The 16796-nt window shown below is 38.2% G+C and overlaps 1 protein-coding gene and 1 pseudogene across 1 annotated transcript in view; both read right to left on the bottom strand.

The window, feature by feature from the left end:
* Nucleotides 1-16796, bottom strand: part of CRYBG3 (crystallin beta-gamma domain containing 3) — a 109607-nt gene that overhangs the window by 59161 nt on the left and 33650 nt on the right. Inside the window, exons 3-4 of the mRNA XM_032882249.1 lie at nt 16022-16449; nt 1073-7331 (exon numbers count right to left, since the gene is read on the bottom strand). Of these exons, the coding sequence (XP_032738140.1) occupies nt 1073-7331; nt 16022-16449 (6687 nt within the window). The remainder of the gene's footprint in view (nt 1-1072; nt 7332-16021; nt 16450-16796) is intronic.
* Nucleotides 14512-14636, bottom strand: LOC116882075 (annotated as a pseudogene).

Genomic DNA, 16796 nt, shown 5'->3' with positions numbered 1-16796 from the left:
GGGGAAACGGATCACATTCACATGACTCTTCTAAGTGAAGGGCTAAGTTAAACTACAGGTAAAACACAAAAAAGATACCAAGTGATGGCCATAAAGGGAAATGGCACCATCATAGAGGTCAGACGATAGCACAGGGAGGGGCCCAAAGGCTTGTCTGAGCAAGTGATATGGAGAAGACCTTGAAAAACAGGATTTCAATAAGCAAAGCAATGTGCCAGGTTGGGGTCAGGGAGTAGAAGGAAAAAAACTTTCATGAAGAGAACATATTGAGGAAAAGTACAGTGATAGGAAACCCATGGTACATGACCAGAGCATGAGGAGACAAGGCTGGACAAAGAGGACCTGGGTGTGTTGTAATGCAATGAAGATGTTCCACGTGACTTGGTGATGGGGAATCATCAAAGAAACACTTCTTCAAATCCCACCCTTTCTTTCAAAAAGACTTTGCCTTGCATGCTACTGGTTGAAAGTCCCACATAAGGGCATATTCTCTGTTAGACATTTAAATATTTCTAAGGCAAAGAATACATATAGCTGGATTTCAAGGCATTTCCCAACTATAGTGATTCAGCTTTTTCTTTGAATTAGGCTGCTCATTGCCCTACTTTGTATAAACAACATGAGCAATTACAGTAAGAGGATACTGTGAGGCTGTCACTTAAAATATTTTAAAATATTATGAAATATTTTACTGAGACACATAGGCTCAATGGTTCCAGCAGCAAATTCCCCATATATAGTACCTTCAGAAATTCAGAATGTTGTCACTTAAATTAGCTTGAAAACTAAATTTTAACAAAGAACTAGGAAATAACATGCTTCACCCCATGCCTCTTAAATTCTGAGTAGACAAATTTGTTTTTTCAATTTAACAGTCCAGCTAAAATACAGGAGTTATGACACACTTTGATTAAAGGATAAAGTAACCTCTGATATATTTTTAAAACAATCTTTACACAACCTCAAAACACTAACTTTCTTAATAAGCTTTCATATCATTTCATGACCCAAAGCACTACCTCACTAGGTAACTAGTTAACTACTTCACTAGCTAATAATCAAAATAACTTACCTCTGTGAATGGGCTTAATCTGCCTGAGATGTCCTGAGCTTGGAAATATTTTGACACTGGTTCCTGAAAAATCCCACCAAATCGGGCTCCTTTCTCTACGGAATGGGTTTTAGAAGTCTGCAAATACTGATGATAAGCACTCTTTAAAGAAGAATGTAGTTTGGAAGTAAGGTCAGATTTTTGTAGAAATGAAGTCTTTTCTGGCCACAGACCAACTTGCAGGGTGGAGGTAGTAGGTTCATTTGACATTACATATGAATTCTTAGAAATTCCAGTCCTTTCCTGGCTATCATCTGGGTAAAATGCCATGGAAGGGTCTGGCCGTTTGAAGGTTTCCTTCCTCCTAGTTCTCAGGCTTCCTTTATGTAATGGCTCCTCCTCCTCTTCCTCTTCTTCCTCCTCCTCTTCCTCTACTCCCTGTCTGTCTTCATCAAAATTCATCTTTAAACGCTCTGATACTGACTGTAGAAGGGATAAAACGGAAGAGGGCTGGCTTGCACTCTCTCTTGATTTTATGGAGCCATGGTGACCAGGAGAGACTTCGCTGGACAGAACGTCCTCCTGAGAACTGTCATCTTCATAAATGGGAGACAAAGCTAAGGGATAAATTTTGTACCTTTTGGCCTCCACTGATAAGAATGAGTCTGAACTATCACTATCAGATGTCTCACCTAATTTAGTATCCTTTTCAAAATGATGGACGAGGTCAGTTCTGCTCTCAGACCTCTCGCATGCAAAAACAGGCATGCTGTCAGCGGATGTCTCAGGAAACAAGACAGAGTCTGTTCTTCTTACTTCTGCAGTAGCACACCTATCCTCATCTTGAAGGGGTTCTTCATATAGTATAGTAAAGGAAGAATTTTCTTGTTCATCCTGAGAAACAAAGGCTAATTTAGATTCTTCTTTTTCACCACTATAATTATCATCTCTTATTTGGTTATCTATTGCAGTAACAGATAATCTTCTGTTTAGCTTCCCGATGGTACTCTCAGGTTGAAAATCTGGCGTTGCTAAAGCTGGGTAGCCTTCATAATCCTTACTTAATGTCGGTGATTCATATCCCCTGAAATAGGAGGAGGCAAGTCTGTTGTCACACACTATCAAGCCTTCCTTTCTCTCAGGGGGATCTCTCTCCATTTCCCCAACACTCTGTCCACCAGAATCTTGCGGGGTTTCTTCAGCTTCATATATGGGAGGCATGGCCTCTGCTTGTGTAACAGGCAATTCCAGATCTGTTCTGTATGTTTTCTGAATGTTTATCATGGTGGATAACACTTTGTGTTTCCTGAGAGCCTCATCAGAATCTTGTAGAGATAGTCTTTCCATTTCTCTTGGAGAGGGCGTGGACACAATCATGCCAAGTATCTCTTTAGCCTCTCTCTTACATGGTTTTTCCATTTCTAAGGAGGCAGGGGCTGCTGCCTTGTGTGCTTCTTCCACTTCTATCATTTCAGTTTTTTTAATACCCTCTCCAGCATCCTTCTGATAAGGTATTTCCAACACAGGTCTTACAGTCTTTCCAGTGATGCCTTCGACATCTTTTTCGTAGATATCTACCACTTCTAACATAATGGGCAAAACCTCAGCTTTGTCCATATCCCCTTCAGCATCCCTTAGGTAAGTATCTTCCATTTCTAATCCAACAGGTATCACCTCAGTCTCAATATCCCCTTCAGCATCCTCTGGGTAAATATCCTCCATTTCTAATGTGGCAGGTATCAATTCAGTCTTTTCAGTAATCCCCTCAAAGCCTTTTTGGTAGAGATCTTCCATTTCTGACACAACCGCTGTAATCCCAGGCTTGCCAACATCACCTTCAGCATGCTTTTGGTAAATATTTCCCATTTCTAATCCAACAGGTGTCACCTCAGTCTTTACAATATCCCCTTCAGCATCCTTTTGGTAAATATTTTCCATCTCTAATGTGGGAAGTATCATTTCAGTCTTTCCCATAATTACCTCAGCATCTTTTTGGTAGATATTTTTCACTTCTGAAATAACAGGCAGAATGTCAGTTTTGCCAAGATCACCTTCAATATCTCTCTTTTTATAAGCTTTTTTCATTCCTAAAATGGCAGGTAATCCCTCAGTTTTTTCAATATACCTCTCAGCATCTACTTGGTATATCTCTCTCACTGTAAGAATGTCAGCTATTGGCTCAGTTTTTGTGATATTTAATTCAGCCTCCTTTTCATATGCTCTTCCCATCTCTGACATAGGAGGGACTGCCTCATATTTCATAATATTCAACTCAGCATCCTTTTTGTTTGTTTCTCCCAGTTCTAACATGGAAGGTCTAAGCTCCATTTTCCCCATATTTACTTCAGTATCTTTCTTGTGTACTTTCCCTACTTCTGATGTAAGGAGTGTGCTTTTATTACTGTGTCCCAGTGAGCTTTTTTCAGATATACACACAAGACTATCAGACAAACTGCTTTTGGATGTCCCGGGTACATGAAGGTCATCATTTGCAAATGGAGGCCATTTGAAATTTAATACAAGAGTCCTTGTATTCTCTGTCCCAGTTTTGTGATTATCCACACACTCTATTTCCACTTCCTCTTCAGAGTCCTCTTTGAAAACTAAATGCATTTTTACCTTATTATCTAACCCTGTATGGCATGTGTCTTCCACTAGCAAAACAGTATCTGATTTCAGCAAATTTCTACTATCAGACTGTCCAGCTCCATTTCCAGAAAAAGGGGACTTTTGGTAGAGAACAATTTCTCTTCCTTTAGTTGACTCTGGGTCATTAACTAGGTCACTTACGGAGAAGAACCTACCTAATACTTTATTTTCACTAATTTCACACGTGCCTTGATTTACTGCCTGTTCGGACACCAAGAACTCCCTTAATGTATCGTGTGGCTTAACACTATCACTGTTCAGAATTTCTGAAGTATTATCCTGAAGTTCAGAATCCCAGGTATCCTTAGTATCTTCAAAAGGATCATTTGTCAAATTTTCTTGGGCTGAATAAATAATCTCATTGACTAATTCCCTAGCTTGATCTTCTAACAAACAAGATAAATTCATTCTATCAGAATCAAAAAGGAGCTTCTTCTCACCAGCTGTAGGTGAAACACAGACCTTTTCTTCCCCTTGGACAGCTGACCTGCTTTCCATACCCTGCTCTTCCAAATGCTCTGTCAATTGGGTCCCTGTCAGTGTCCCTTCTGATGGGTTATTCTCAGGGATGTCTTCTTTCGGAGTACCTGGATTCATTACGCCGTCTGTGGCTATATGCTCCTGGCAGGTAGCAACTATGTGTTTAGATTTTAATTCTTCCCTGACAGAGGTAAAAATTTCACTAATCAATGTATCAGCCTTTTTTAGTAAACCACTTTTGAGGTCCAAAAGTTGGTCATGTGCTCTCCTCCTCGCTTCTATGTGCTCAGCAGATGCTTCAGAACACTGCTGGCTTGAGCTGTTAACTGACGTTGGAGCCCCAGCAACTGCCCCAGTCTCTGCTTCCGTGGGATTGCCAAATTGGGCAGCAGTTGGAAAATCAAGAGATCCCTTCCCAGTAGGATTCCCAAAATGTTTCTGAAATGGGGTCACTTCTGACCCTGTTGGGACAGGTGTTTCCAATTCCAAATAAGAGCTCTTAGGGTACAGCAGGTTAGTTAAAGGGGCACCTTCATGTGTGGCATCCATGGTAACTTTTACAGAACTGAAATTATTTGGGGGATTATGTGAACTTAAAACTATGCTAAGTTCTTCAGAGTTACTGGAGGAAGACATGCTATCAATACTATCACTTAGGAAATGAGGATTTGCTTTCTTTCTATGAAATAAGGCTTTCTTTTCTGATTTCAGCACAGGAGCATTATGAAAGTGTGACTCCTCAGATGCAAAGGCATTTTTTTCTGAACTTTTATCAGAATCCAGAAAAGGTGAATTTACTTTTGTGCTGTCAGTTTCTTGGAATTGTGGGGAAGCACTAGTTAGGCTGAGTTTTGCCATTTCTGAGAAACCAGACATTTTTCTAGTCCCACAAATATCTGAAGATTGATGAAATACACAAGCACTAGCTTCATAATTCTGTGCCATTTGCCTAGTGACTTTTTCATTAGGAACAGGAGGTAAAATCTCAAATGTATTACTTTTGGGAAAAGCAGGAAGATAAACTAGGGCTTCTGCCTCTGTTTCCTGAATACCTTGGTATTTGGAGGCAGGAAGAGAAACTTCAGTTTGACAATTCTCTTCAGGGCCAGAAAATGAATACTTCTCTTTGCTCTCTTTACAGTCCATCAATTGATAACTTTTGCTCTGTTCAACCTCTTGGGAACTTAATTTCAATAAAACAAGCTTTCCTGGAAGATCTGTAACTTCAAATGGAGAAGAAATTTTATCCTGAGAAATGTCTCTGGGCTCTGTTTGGGAAACAGCTATCTTGGAGAGGGCTATAGTGTTCCCTCTTCCAGAATGCAGCTCAATAGGAACACTGTTCTGACCATCAACTTCCACTTTTGATAAAATGTTGGCAATGTCAGGTTTGGTTTCCAAGGAAAGAGAATAAGACTTTATAGTGCTCTTACTTGGTCTTGTGTTTGAAAGCATCAATTCTGCTTTAGTAGGGTCTTGAAATGAAATGGAACTGTGGTCCTTGAAGAAGCTTTCAGACTCCAATCTTGAGTCTGCTCTAGTTACACGAACATCTCTGGCTTTAAGATCTAGTGGAAACTGGCCTTTTTCGCCTTCAGGAAGAATGTCCTTGGATTCTAGAGCTGCAGAGGCATGCATAAGATGAAGGCAAGCAGAAAGACTCTTCCCATCTGCTGCCTCAGCACGATTTGCCACATTTTCTTCTTGACACTGACCGGGCTGAATGGAAATACCAACAATGTTGACATCCCCTGTTTCAGGGAGCACAGAAGAACATTCGTCCTTTAAAACAGGAATATCTAATTTGCTTCTTGGAACTCTGGAAACAAAGGTAGGAGATGAAATACCTAAATCTGATTTTTTACAATCAAGGGTAAGAGATGTTCTGACACCAGGAGATGCTTTGGCTTGTTGAAGACTCTCAGAATCAAGAAGAGATTCTGAAATGTGCTTTCGGGTAGGTTCAAGATCCAGTTCAGGTGCTATTTTACTTTCTAAGCATGCTACAATGGCTGATTCACTGATCTGTTTTACAGAAGCAGGGTTGTTTTGATTTAATCTAACCACGTGAGACATTTTGCCATGTGGCCAAAAATCAGGCTTTTTGGCTTCTGTTACAAACAACTGGTCAGTATCTTTGGGTAATGGCTCAATTTTATCTTTTGGAGCTTTTACGAGACTTGAAGCTGTGGGTTCACCAACCAAGGTGCTTTCTGTTTCTTGTTTGATTCTTATAGCAGCCAGTTTTTTCTGTGAGTCTTGAGCACACAATCTGTCTCCTTCATATACAGGTTCTGTCACAGCACTTCTCTGAAGAGTGGGGATACTGGTGTGATTGGCAGCCTGCTCTGCCGAGTTGTCTGCGGTTTGCTTGTCAGAACACTTACTCTCTGGCAACTGTGGATCTTCAAGCCTAATTGATTTATTTGAATTCGGCAAATCTGTACTTCCCTGTTTGGTAGTGTTGCTCCCATCAGATTTCCTACAAGAGAAGTCAGAAACAGCAGGGCTCACAGGCTCAACATGTTCTCTTTGCACCAAGGTCCCATCACTCATCACCGAGCTGGCTTCCTTCACTGGAGTTTCTGTTACCCCCTGAAAATCTGAACTGGAAGGAATTTTACTACCGTTACTTCCTGTAAACAACACTGAACATAATACCAAATTTTTGTCAGTCTGAGAAACTGGTGCACCATTTAAATGGTGCTGTGAGTCAGATTCTGTAACAGGGGAGCTGGAGTTAGTCCCAGAAGAAGGGAATGACCTACTTCTCACAGGTCCCCCAGGATCATTTTTATTTAAAACATCCTTAGAAAAAGCAGTATTGGGCAATTCTGGGTTGTTTGTCAGATGGCTTTCTGTGTTAAGATTTATTTCACTACAATCAGAGTCTTCTAAAAGGCCTTCGATCAAATGTCCTTTCACAGATACGTCTGTGCTAGCTGATGACAATGACAATGCCATCCTTGCCTCTGTCTCGCTTCCAGGGCCAATATGGATGCTTGTACTAGAGTCAGAACTTTCATTTTCTCTGTCCAAGGGAGTCACAGTTTCCAATGCAGTCTGGTGCTTCAAATATTTCCTGATTTGCCTGGGGCCTCGATATGTTGCATACGTTACTGAAGGCCTCTCTGGTTTGCCATCCAGTTGTCTGTAAAAAGCAACAGCACAATAGTATCAGGAAATATATTTAGTAACACTTAGTAGTAATCCTAGAAAGTGTGGGAAAGTCTATCTTTCCAATTACTCCAAATTTTAATACGTATTAATTGGAGGAGGAGATCCTAAAATGTTTTAGGTTAAACCTTTGTTAAAAAAAATAATAATAAAGATTTGACAAGCAGCATGTGAATGTCAAGGCAGCATGCATGTCTGAGCTCCTTAGAACCCTTCCCCCTTACCTGATTGTACATCTCTCTCACTGTGGTTAATGGAGAGAATGTGGACTGACAAGTCCAAGGCTTGGGCTTTAGTTATAATCTCAAAGGATTATAATCACAAAGGAGTGCTTCAGTGGAAGGAACCACACTGCCTGTATGTCTCATACTGGCAAGTTCATGGATACAGATTTCTCCACCATATCAGAGGATCATAGTAAGCTTCTCTTCCTTTACTCTTAGATGTGAATTTAAACAGCAACTTTGAGCACACAGGGAGAGAACTTTTAAAGGAAAACAACTGGTGAGATGTGTAGCCCATGTCAAGCACTCAGTATACATTAGTTAACTCAATGACAGAATTGCCTTAAAAATCCTCTCATGTTAAGGTCTTCGAATATTTGATCAGTGTAGTGAGTATTAAAAACTGCTTGGGTAAGTGCAGGGACTTCTGGAAAAAGTTCTCTACTTCTTCTCAGAGCCAACACAAAGTTCCTCGGCTCTCAGCATCCCACTTCCTTTGAAGAATCTGTCTCTGGAGTGCTCATGCTATCTGATGCTGCCTACTAACCCTTTATACATACCATTCTCTCCCCTTCAATTCAGTTCCGGCCTGAGAGAGAAACTCTATCATCTTCTAAGAGTTCACAAGTTATCTCCAGAGCATACCTATCCCAGGGGCCCTTTCCTAACAGGGCACTTAGCTTCTGATCTGTGGGTGCAAAGAACCCTGAGCACAGCAACTGCCATATTAAATTATAAAGATCTAGGCACTTACTAATTTTCCCCCTGCTCACCTGGTGGCTATTTGAAGGAAGGCACTGTGTCTTAATCATCTTTATATTTTTAAATGCCCCCTACAAAATATGGGAAACGTGTAATAACTTTCTGTGAATTAACGAATGACTAAATAAAGCAATGACAGTAAATAACAGTAAATTTTTAGTTTGCAATTTATTCCAGACTGTCTTAATTATAACAGAAGATATAAAAGTGTTTTAAATTCTGAACTCTAGTTTCATTTTAGTGTCTTGACTCTAACAATGGATGGTAGAAAAATTTGATGTTCTAATTTTTTCAGATTAAACATATAATTAACAAAACATGATAGAATCCATGTGAATAAGTAATCCACTTACCAGTATCCCAGTATCTAAAATAATATTCTCCCCAACTTTAAAGCAGCAACGTCAAGAACACTAGACTTGTCTACATGATAAAAGAGAAAGTAAACCTCCTTTGACACAATGTCAAATTTTCATCAACTGTGCCTCACATGTATTTCTTGAATTTTAGCTGAAATAATGTATTTCAATCTATTTAATTGCTGGCCCCTCAAATACTGTCACACCATTGTAAAACTTTGTATGGTAACATGCATGTTTTTACTGTCCATCAGAAAGCACCTAAAGGAGAAGTACAGAGAAAGACTTTGCCTTACAAAAGTGGTTTTAGCTTCAGCATGTGTTAAGCTAGATCAAAGTCTGTTATGAAACAAACTCAAAAGTAAATAAGGTAACTGTCTATGGAAATATCGAAAAAGAAAAATCCATGTAGGTAAATTAATGTTACTGGTGAAATCTGGTATCAAACTGTACTAATTATTCAGAAAATACAAAAGCCTACAGAACAACATATGAAGATCCAGAAGCCTGAATAAATTACAAGAAATTTTACTGTTTGGTCAGTTTTTCTCTCAAAGCTTTAATATTTTATACTTACAACCAACTTCCAACAGGCTGCAGTATTTTTTTCCTCAAAAGACTGATAAAATAAAAATGTCTACACAAAGAAATATATGTAACATACAAAGAAACAGGAAATGAGATAGGAATCAGAATTTTATTCTAGGAACCTTCGTTCTCTTACTACCAATTCCCTCCTGAAAACACCTCAACACATTTTATCCTGCACCAATCCAATAATGCACCTTTCCATCTAAAAGATCTTCCAATAAAATAAACCAAACAGAAAAATCCATTAAATTTCAACTCCCTCTAATAATGCCGTTTGGTAGTTTTGGAGTCCTTTCAGGGGTGAGGGAAATCATTTTCCTCCATTTTTTAGGACTTGTTGGGTAGTTTCAACTGAAGTGACTGATTTATACGAACTAGTTTAAATTTCTAACTAGATAATCTCCTGCTGTACCTGGGTGGAAATGTTATATAATTGTAACTAAAATATGCTCTGTTAATACTGAACAACTATATTATCATGTTTAAAGTACTGAGCATCAAAGTTTCAAGCTTAGCTTCATATACTATAATTAGTTCTGTCAGGTACTGATGACCTGTACTCCCTCTTTTTAAAAGGTTAGTCATGCCAATGTAGTCTATTTTCTACATCATTCTTTCCCAGGATGCAGTTGAGCTCCATAATTGAATAGTATTAAGAATATAAAACTGTTCTTTAATTGCCATTTTCTCTAGTAAATAAACTGGAAATGTCAAAAACATGCAACTTTAAAAATAGACTGAAGATGGGAAATTGAAAAGATTTTTCATAAGCTGAAAATAATATTTAGAGAATATAGAGAAAAGGGAGTATTAATTTCATGTATTATGTAAACTGTGTATGGCACCTACAGTTCATCCTATATAACCAAAGGTATGTGATCCTAACATAGTAAGAACAAAGTAAAACAGGCTCTCTACTCCTCCCCCCTTGACAGAGAGCAATGTCTTCTTGTGTAGTGCCAGCTGCATTCCCAAGACACCAGGGTGAAGGTCAAGTCTCAGATGGACTGGTGTCTGATCTCCAGGGCTGCTTTAACTCTGGCAAGGTGGATACCATTGCCACCAATGATCCCTTCATTGACCTCAACTCTATGGTCTATATATTCTGGTATGATTCCACCCATGTCAAACTCAATGGCACAGTTAAGGCTGAGAACAGGAAACTCGTCATCAATGGAAAGCCCATCATCATCTCTCAGGAGCGAGATCCTCCCAACATCAAATGGAGTGATGCTTGTGCTGAGTTTGTTGTGGAGTCCACTGGTGCCTTCACCACCATGGAGAAGGCTGGAATTCTCCTGAAGGGTAGAGCCAAGAGGGTCATCATCTCTACCCCTTCTGCTCATGCCTCCATGTTTGTGATGAGTGTGAACCATGAGAAGTGTAACAACTCCCTCAAGATTGTCAGCAATGCCTCCTACACCACCAGCTGCTTGGCCTCTGTGGCCACAGTCATCCATGACAACTTTGGCATTGTGGAGGGACTCATGACCACAGTCCATTCCATCAGTGCCACCCAGAAGACTGTGATGGCTCTTCTGTGAAGCTGTAGTGTTATAGCCAATGGGCTGCCCAGATGATCATCCCTGTTTCTACTGGCATTACCAAAGCTGTAGGCAAGGTCATCCCTGAGCTGAATGGGAAGCACCCTGGCATGTTGTTCCATGTCCTCACTCTCAACATGTCAGTTGTAGATCTGACCTGACACCTGGAGAAAACCTCCAGAAATGATGACATCAAGAAGGTAGTGAAACAAGCATCAGAGGGTTGTCTCCTGAAACTTTAATAGTAACCCCTACTCTTTCATCTTTGATGCTGGGACTGGCTTTGACCTCAAATACCATTTTGTCTAGCTCATTTCCTGGTGTAACAATGAAATTAGCTAGAGAAACCAAGTGGAGGACCTTAAGGTCCACATGACCTCCAAGGAGTCTTAAAGAGACCCCTGGACCACCAGCTCTAGTAAGAGCACAAGAGGAAGAGAGAATCTGTTAACTGCTGGGCAGTCGTTGCCTCTAACTCATCCCCAACACACAGAGACTATCCCAACCTTGACATTTGTGTTTCCATCCCAGGCCCCCTAAAGAACAGGAGGGGCTTAGAAAGCCCTACCTTTTCATAGAAGAGATAAAAATACTGTATCCAGACAAAAAAAAAAAAAAAAAAAAAGGTGGGGGCGAGGGAGAACAAATAACATACCTATACATTTCAAGTATTTAAGTAAACATAGGTACATACTGGAAATCTGAAAAGGTTTTATGCATTTTAGCCCAAGACATACCTAACATGTAAAGATTTATTAAGCCCCTAAATACCACACAGGGCTGTACTCTTTTTTGTATATATTTGATATGCCAAATATTTCAATGGTCAACCAAAGACATGTGTCATTCTTCAAAGAAAATTCTAAATAACAGCCTAAAAATATTGCCTTAGAGCAAAGTATCTAACTTATTTTTAGGAAAGTATGATCAAGCTACCTTTTCAGCATTAAGACATATTTCATTTCAAATACATAGTTAACAATATCAAAAAAAGCTTGTAACTTTTCCATGTAAAGAAAGTTGCAAATCCAGCAATTTTTAAATTTTATTTATTTATTTGGAAGATAGGGGCAGAGGGAGAGCAAGAAAATCTTAGGCAGGCTCTAATGCCTAACACAAGGTGGGTGATGCAGGGCTCAATCTCACAGCCCTAAGATCATGATGTGAGCCAAAATCAAGAGCTGGACGCTTAACCGACTGAGCCACCCATGTGCCCACAGCAATATTTTTTAAATCGAAATAAAGCTTTGACAGAAAAAATGTTCATTATGGATAGGAATCTGTTGAAAACAAAAAACCATAGAACTTTTTAAAATTTCAACCCAACAATGAAGTAGCTTCCTAATTATTCTGGAAGCATAAGTTAATGGATGGAAGACACTCTAAAAAAAGTTGTTACCAAACAGCTTTATGGATATTAAAAATGAATTCTGCATAGTGAACTATACATAAAAATAATTATAAAGCTGTTTATTATTTTTAAGTGAAGATGAAATCATTTACAATGACTATGCAGTAGGATTTTTTTTAAAACTCTTCAAATTATAGGTCATAACTTGTCCAAATTTTGAACACTGTAATAGTGATTTCAAATGTATATTTGATATTTTAGTAATAGCATTATACAGCACAGAATATAAACCTGTCTAAATTAAGCTAATTATTAACCATTTTTAGTACATTCTAACTATAAAAGATCTACAGAGGAATAAGAGTAGGGGCATTTTTATGTGATAAAGATGATGCAAAAACCTCAGTTAATTCACTCTTATATTAAAAAACTGAAATATTTTGTGATCCAGAACTCTCCTACTAATTTCAGAAGTATAGACTTTGATGAGAGAAAACACTCTCTAAAGGCCTGAGATACAAGAGAGGCCATTTCACATTTCTTTCTGAGTCAGCATGACTGTATGTTAACTTTGTTTAATCCAGAAGCCTGATTTAAGGCTCACCAAGCATATACTGTACAACTGCTTTATAAATGAGTGGCTAACAGAAAACCATCTTGTCCTTAAGACACTGATCAATGCTTCTACTCCGTATATTCCTTGATGTTAAAACCTGTGATTCCTCCCTATATCCTAATTTATAATCTTTTGATGTCAAAAAGTATACAACCCTGTAAAAACTGTTCGTTCCCCAGAGCATTTTCTTCCCTGTGAAGTATGTGTTTTACAGCCAGCTGTTCTAACTTGGGCTTGAATAAAACTCTTATTTTCAGAGCTTCTACAGGTTTGTTAATTTTACATCAACAAATCTTAATTTTAAATAACATTTTATATTAGGAATATTCCCATGATTTTGATTAAAAAATTAAATATATCCTTGCTTTTAGTAAATTTGTATCACAGAACTAAAAGAACTTTAATACTTCTAGTACAGTCTTAAAATTATTAGTAAATACCTTCCCCAGATACAAATTTCTAAAACTGGTTATAAGTAGTTCTTAATCATATTGTCAAGATAAACTATTAAACAAAATGGTATTCAACTTTTATATAATTCCTAAATAAATTGACATATGTCCATAGGAAGTTACTAACTGCTATTCTACACCTGGTAATTTGTAGGGCTTCTGAAGCTGGGCCAGAGGAAGCTTGTATCTTAGTCAAGACAAAAGCTTTGTGGAGCTGGTTCTGGTAATTGCCTTAAGCAATTGTTCTATTAATAAGGAAGGCTTTACCGACAAGAAATAAGAGGCACAGTATCATCTTCCATTTTCTTCTGTCTAGTACCAAAGAAATAAACCTGACCTAATTAAAACCAAAGGGGGATTAAAAAAAAGAAAAAGGAGGAAAAAACCACAAACTTTCCAAACCACCTAATTCCTCAACAACCTCAAAATCCCTACCACTTTAAGTTCTCTGGTACAAAAAGCTCTCTGGAGAATTTGTTAGAAGACTGCTGAGCCCTGCTCCCAAGGCAATTTGCATTTCTGATGATTCCCAGGTGATGCTGATGCTGCTAATCCAAACCCCACATTTTAAATAGCACTACTTTAGACAATCCTTTATTACAGAGGTACCTCAATTTAACCATTTCTGCTGTTGGACATTTGTTTCTAATGATATGTTCCCGTAAATAATGTTTCAGCAACAGTCATGTATATCATTAGAAATAACTACTACTTTTTGAGGTTCTTGACACACATTGCTCTGAACTGTGGCCTCTACTCTGAGCACTTTATATGGAGCATCAGCTGGATCAACTCAGTAATACTGAAAATCATCATTTAGTATTACTGTTATCAATTCAATAGGAGAAAGGTTACTCCATTGTAGTTTGCATTTCCTTGACTGCTGGTGAGAATAAGCCTTTCTTCCACTTATGTATTAGCCCTTTATATTTGTTTTATTTGTTTATATCGGTTGCTGTTTTCTTCTATCATTGAGTTAGTGTCTAAAATGCTTATCAGTTAAAGCATTCTGACATTTTTTGTACCTAATTTTTTCACTTGCCCATATAATGTATCATTGTTTATTTTGTTTGACATAGGAGTTTGAAAATTAGAAGTAATCCAATCTACTAATCTCCTTCCTAACACTTTCCATTGCTATCATGCTTAGAAAGCTGTTTCTCACCAACATAGAGTAATTCTCATTTAGCTACTCTCAGTTGTGTATTTTTAAAAAAACATTTGTTCCTCCATTTTGTTTTAATATACCAATGAGTTAAGTATCTAGCTTTCATGTTTTTCTCCAAAGTGTTAACCAATTTCACAAAGTCCTGTTTTAATTAGCAATAATCACGCCTCGGATAAACCTCATTGGCTATGATACTGCCACTGCACAAAGCTCAAAGTCCTCTTTTATATAAACAGGAAAAAAAATTTTAAAATTTTAAAAAGTTTTTCTCCAAACTGTTAACCAATTTCACAAAGTCCTCTTTTATGTAAACAGGAAAAAAAATTTTTAAAATTTAAAAAGAACATAAAAATGCCACCACATCCATCACATATATACAAGGGTCTACTTCTAGACAATCTATTCTGTTCCATTTAAATGTTTAGTAAATATTACATTAGTATGACACTGTTTCAAATTCAGCACACCGACGTCTCTTAGGGCAAACCCTACCCCCCCATCAATCTTCATGGGCAAACTGAAATCTTTTTTTTTGTTGTTTTCTTTTGTTTGTTTTTTTTTTAAAGATTTTATTTATTTATTTGACAGAGAGAGAGAGATCACAAGTAGGCAGAGAGGCAGGCAGAGAGAGAGGGAAGCAGGCTCCCCGCTGAGCAGAGAGCCCGATGCGGGACTCGATCCCAGGACCCTGAGATCATGACCTGAGCCGAAGGCAGAGGCTTTAACCCACTGAGCCACCCAGGCGCCCCGGCAAACTGAAATCTATCTGCATTTCAGTTTCTCACAAGTATCAGTTGGATCTGTGTCTACTTCTGGAGCTTGCTATGAGGAATTACCTCAAAATATATACATGAAGACGCTCTGAAACTATAAAGAACTACACAGATATATTTACTGATGACCTCTTCAAATATAATTCACAGGTAGAACTTAAAAATAAAATATTAGCTAAGAATGAATACTTCTGTGTTACACAAAATGGTTAATGGACTAAACATTGTCATACATATTTCCTGTGTAGAAAATAATCCTTAAAGCTCATTTGAGCAAAAGAAAAACAAGTTGGTGCCTGTTTGTTAGTCAAAGAAAGAAAAAAGGGATGGTGAAATAATCTTTATATGTTTGTAAGATTTTAGTTTTTCAGCTGTGGAAATGGATCACAAGGCCAGTTTTACAAGTAGAGTCAATTTAACATTTCTAACCCCTCTAATTTCATTCCACAAAGATATTAACAGAATGTGAATACAAACCTTAGAATCATTTTTGTTCCCAAAATGCAAATCCTGAACTCACTGCCTGTCCTAATACAGGAAGAATTCAGACAACAGAAAACACTCTCATTCAAGGAAGTCTTAAATTAGAAATAAAACTTGCACTATAGCAAAGTTAGCGCCTAAAAGATATCAGTACTGCCCCTTAAAATAGGTCCTAAGGCCCTAGATGATATGTATGATACACAGAATCATTAATTTTTTTTTCTACCTAGTAGCAGGGATATTACAGAATACTTTTTCCATTCCCCTTAATTAATAAAAGTAGAACTGAGGCTTAAAAGTTGGGTCCAAAAGCTCACTTTTTTGGCTAGCTGTAAACTTACTTTAGTAAATCATTGGTTTCCTGTTCACTGTCTTGTGTTGTATCCAAAGAAAAGGCATCTGAGGTTTCATCTGAGTTCTCTGCTTCTTCTGCTGGAAGTGCCTTTGTTCCCAGGGAGCCACTGAAAATCTCCCTCTCCCTTTTGACGTCTTCCTCAGGATGGTCACTGGGATTTTGTAGATCTTTTTCAGTTCTGTCATGGTCACCTTTGAAAGAAGACTGCTTGGCATCACTAAGAGATGCTTTTCCTGAGATATTGAATAAGTTACCAAGAAACTGAAAAAAGCTTTCTTTTGGCTGTCTATCGTTTTCTCCTATTTTGGTATCTGAGGTGGAACGGGAAAAGTCATCTGGCTTTTTGGAATCTTCCTGCGTTGGAAGAGTGATTAACTTCTCAGCATGGTTCCTTTTGTCCTCACTTTGGGGAATCTTTGAAAACAAAACAGAGAATAATAAATGTCATCATTTAAAAAAAATCACACAGATCTACTAATAAAGTATCATATGACACATTTTGGGCCAGATGCCAGGGATACATCTGTGAGTAAGACTGATGGCTTCTGATTCGTCAGGCTGTTTACAGTCTAGGGAAGGGCACGGTCAGCACAACTTAAACAAGGCTATATAGTAAATGTCATGAGGCGAGAAATACACCCCATGTGGGAAGCCAGAACAGGAGTAACTGGTCCAGGTTTGGTGTCAGTGACAGCAGAGGACGTAACACAGAGGAGTATTCCTAGAAGTGCCCTCGGAAGGACACCTACTACGTGACTATG

Source organism: Lontra canadensis, unplaced genomic scaffold (genome assembly GCF_010015895.1).
Source record: "Lontra canadensis isolate GAN:19392208 unplaced genomic scaffold, GSC_riverotter_1.0 scaffold80, whole genome shotgun sequence".
Lineage (NCBI taxonomy): Eukaryota > Metazoa > Chordata > Mammalia > Carnivora > Mustelidae > Lontra > Lontra canadensis.
Note: the sequence above shows the minus strand (reverse complement) of the source record. Positions and strands in the feature narration are given on the sequence as shown.